The sequence below is a fragment of the Magnolia sinica genome, chromosome 7 (genome assembly GCF_029962835.1).
Source record: "Magnolia sinica isolate HGM2019 chromosome 7, MsV1, whole genome shotgun sequence".
Classification (NCBI taxonomy): Eukaryota; Viridiplantae; Streptophyta; class Magnoliopsida; order Magnoliales; family Magnoliaceae; genus Magnolia; species Magnolia sinica.
In genome coordinates this window covers 88091937-88095278 of record NC_080579.1, presented here as the reverse complement: position 1 = coordinate 88095278, position 3342 = coordinate 88091937, and the positions used below count along the sequence as shown (strand labels likewise).

General features: G+C 42.8%; 1 protein-coding gene across 1 annotated transcript; it reads left to right on the top strand.

Annotated features, from left to right (window-relative positions):
• Positions 1-441: 441 nt before the first annotated feature.
• LOC131251628 (protein XRI1-like) lies at positions 442-2894 on the top strand. Its single transcript, XM_058252466.1, has 4 exons — positions 442-609; positions 748-832; positions 1583-1771; positions 2523-2894. The coding sequence occupies exons 1-4, from the start codon at positions 448-450 to the stop codon at positions 2804-2806; spliced, it is 720 nt and encodes a 239-aa protein (XP_058108449.1). The 5' UTR covers positions 442-447; the 3' UTR covers positions 2807-2894.
• The last annotated feature ends 448 nt before the right edge of the window (positions 2895-3342 follow it).

Genomic DNA, 3342 nt, shown 5'->3' with positions numbered 1-3342 from the left:
TTTCTCCGTGAAGAAAATCCATGTTGTCTCTCTCTCTCTCTCTCACTCTCATGGTATTCTTGGAAGATGTTTGCTACCTCTATCTTGTAGTTTCTCCATGAAGAAAATCCATGCTCTCTCTCTCTCTCTCTCTCTCTCTCTCTCTCTCTCTCTCTCACACACACACACACACACACACACACACACACACACACACGGGGTTCTTGAAGAAAACCCATGCACTTGATTTTTCAACACGCACACACACACGAGATTCTCAAGAAACCCCCTGTACTTGATCTCTCTCTCTCTCTCTCTCTCTCTCTCTCTCTCTCTCTCACACACACACACACACACACACACACACACACACGGGATTCTTAAGAAAACCCATGTACTTGATTTCTGTCTCTCTCTCTCTCTCTCATGTTCCATGAATTGTGTTTGTTCTAATACACTGATTTATGTATGAACCCTTCAGTCATGCAAGCCACACCTTTCTCAATGGCCCATTCATCGACCGGATATCTTCAAGACGCTATAATCGAATGGACGGATCGCTGCAAGCGACGCCGCGTGATGTTATTCGACCATGATCAAGTAGGTCACAGATCGGATGGCCTTCTCCACGTACGGTTTCGATGAAACAATCTTTTCTTCTTCCCTCCTTATCTGATAAAAACAAATTTCTATATACTATCATTTTAAAAAAAATAAAAAATTCTAATTAGTGACTAATACTCTTCAATTAATCCTCTAAAACAACAGGATTATTGGAATGCGGATTTTAATGAAGACCCATTTGAGAATTTCAATACCTTGAGCCAGGAAAGTGATATTAATGTAATTTCAGGTAAGTTCAGCTGTTTTCTTACAATACTAATTGTGATCTATTATGAGAAATGGCCCACTGCAGCTTCTGGTTGCATCAGAGCACTCGAATAGTGTAATTAACCGATCCGAACCGTCTATTAGGTTTTCGTTACATTTGATGGAGTAGAGGTTGGAAATATCACTAATCGGATGATCTGATCCACACATATGTTGGTCATCAGTTTTGTGGCCATTCGTTTTCCAACCATGGATGGGCTGGTTAGGATTCTTTGATTAAAGTTGATTCTTTAAAATCATCAGTAGTGGAAGATGGGCCAACAATTACACGGCTCAAATTAGACCTTTTTCTTCACAAATGATCTTAAACGTCCATTTTTTTTGGCAATTGATTGGATGGTTAGAATCATCAATTGGAGTGTTTTCTTACATGGTAGCTCATGAAATTTCTATTAGAGCTAATGGACAACCCAGATTGATTTATTAGACCATCCACGTGGCCCAATGCAACTGCAGCACTATAACTTATGGTACTCTAAGACCATAAGACCATGATCCAGTGCACCCAAGAGCACAGGAGCTACGATTCCTTACGAAGTGTACCGCACATGTTGCATATGTGTATCATGATCTGAACCATCCATTCTGTGGGACTCATCATAGATCTGCCACAAACAGAAAATTCCATTGATCTGAAATGTTAAAATTACTAAATACTTCCTTTTGTTGTACTCAATTGTTTTAACATTTGATTTTTTATTTTTTTACACAGATGATCTTTTAAACTCTTCAATCAGCAGCATTAGCAATGGGACGATACCATCATCGACGGAGATGAAGACACATGAAGACTCAGCGTCGGAACATGAACATTTTTCTCCTAGGTCTTCTTATAAAGATTCAACGCCTAAGATCCCAGATGAAAAGGACACTTTGATTTCAAAGAATCCAATCTCTTCAGGTAATCGTACAAGTTCTTAATGTAGTTTTCCATGTGTTTTTCAGCATCCATGTGTTATTAAGGATTTTGATGGTCTGGATGCTACGAGTGGAAATGGGCCAGGCCGATATCGGCTCTGAATGACGACTCACAGTCCTATTTAGAAGCTGTCCTTCAATTTCAGGCTCAATCCTACCCATTCAAGCAGAGATGGGCCTTTTCAAGGCCCAGGATCAGGAATTAATAGAAAACCAATCATGGCCCATTTAGCAACCGGTCTCAAAATCAGGCTGGGGTTGATCAATGAGCCCAGAACCAACGGCTACCCTTCTATGCATGGCAACAAAAAACAGATACCCGTTAAGGGAAGATGGTAAAATGTGGCATTGTAGCACATGAGCCAGCTCGCCTGGCATCTGCAATGTGGTCAGATGAGTGGGCCCCACATATACATAGACAATGAATGGCTGCCAGGTAATTTGTTGCATGTACTGCCTTCCACTCAAACCACTGGTCCCTCTCTTGACTAAAGAAGGATAGCATCATAAAAAACATCCAGCCACTAATTCTGACATTTTGAGGCCATGGTGGGCCCTACCTAATCATCCCAATGGTGGGCCCCATCATATGGTGAGGCCCAACAAGTGAACAGCCAATGTCCATTCGATAATGTGGGCCCCATCATACGGTGAGGCCCAACAAGTGAACAGCCAATGTCCATTCAATGATGTGGGCCCCATACTGATATATGATTTTCGGTTTCTTGTTTTAGTGGGCCATCGTCGTCGGATCAAGAAAAACGTGGGGATGAGAGTGGCCTACCCATTTGCCGTGGTGAAACCCGGCGGGATCGACGGCGGTGTGACCCTCGACGACATCAACGAGCGGATCCTTATGCGACCGACGCGGCCCGTCCGCCATCCGGTCGGAGAATTCGCATGCTTCCCATGTGTGTCCATGGATGGGCATGGCCCATCAGGAAAAGCTGTGGCGGCTCTCACAAGAATCCACACACAAGGGAGAGGTACAATCACCATCATAAGAACCAAAGGCTGAGATACAGTTTCATGATACATTGTATAGATTTTGTAAAAATATATATATAATCTGGACCATGTATGTATCCATGCACATATTTTTCTTGTGGACGATCCAATATATAGTATATGCACCAAATATGTGGTGTATGTGCTGTATTCGAGATGTCTGTACGTTCACAATACGATGGTGATGTTGAGTAGGGTCCACCACCAATATGGAAAAGGCCCAGTTGGGGCCCACTGTTTGTGATCTGACGGTGGTGTTTAACATATCCATCGAATGCTTGTTGTACGGCACTTCTTCCTTTGCAATTCCCTGCCACGATGGACTGCTTGGATTAGAATGTCTATGGTGTGGCCCACCTGATAGACTGCTTGGATCTTGCACGTATTTCCCACACAGGTACCACGCACCTGCGTCTAAATGGCAGTGCCGTACACACTCGTCCACCCAGCAAAGATCATTTTGTTTATGCAAATTATCAGCAATTCACTTTCTTTTCAGACAAATGAAAAACGTGTCTTAAATCCAAACGGCTCATCGAGTTTTCC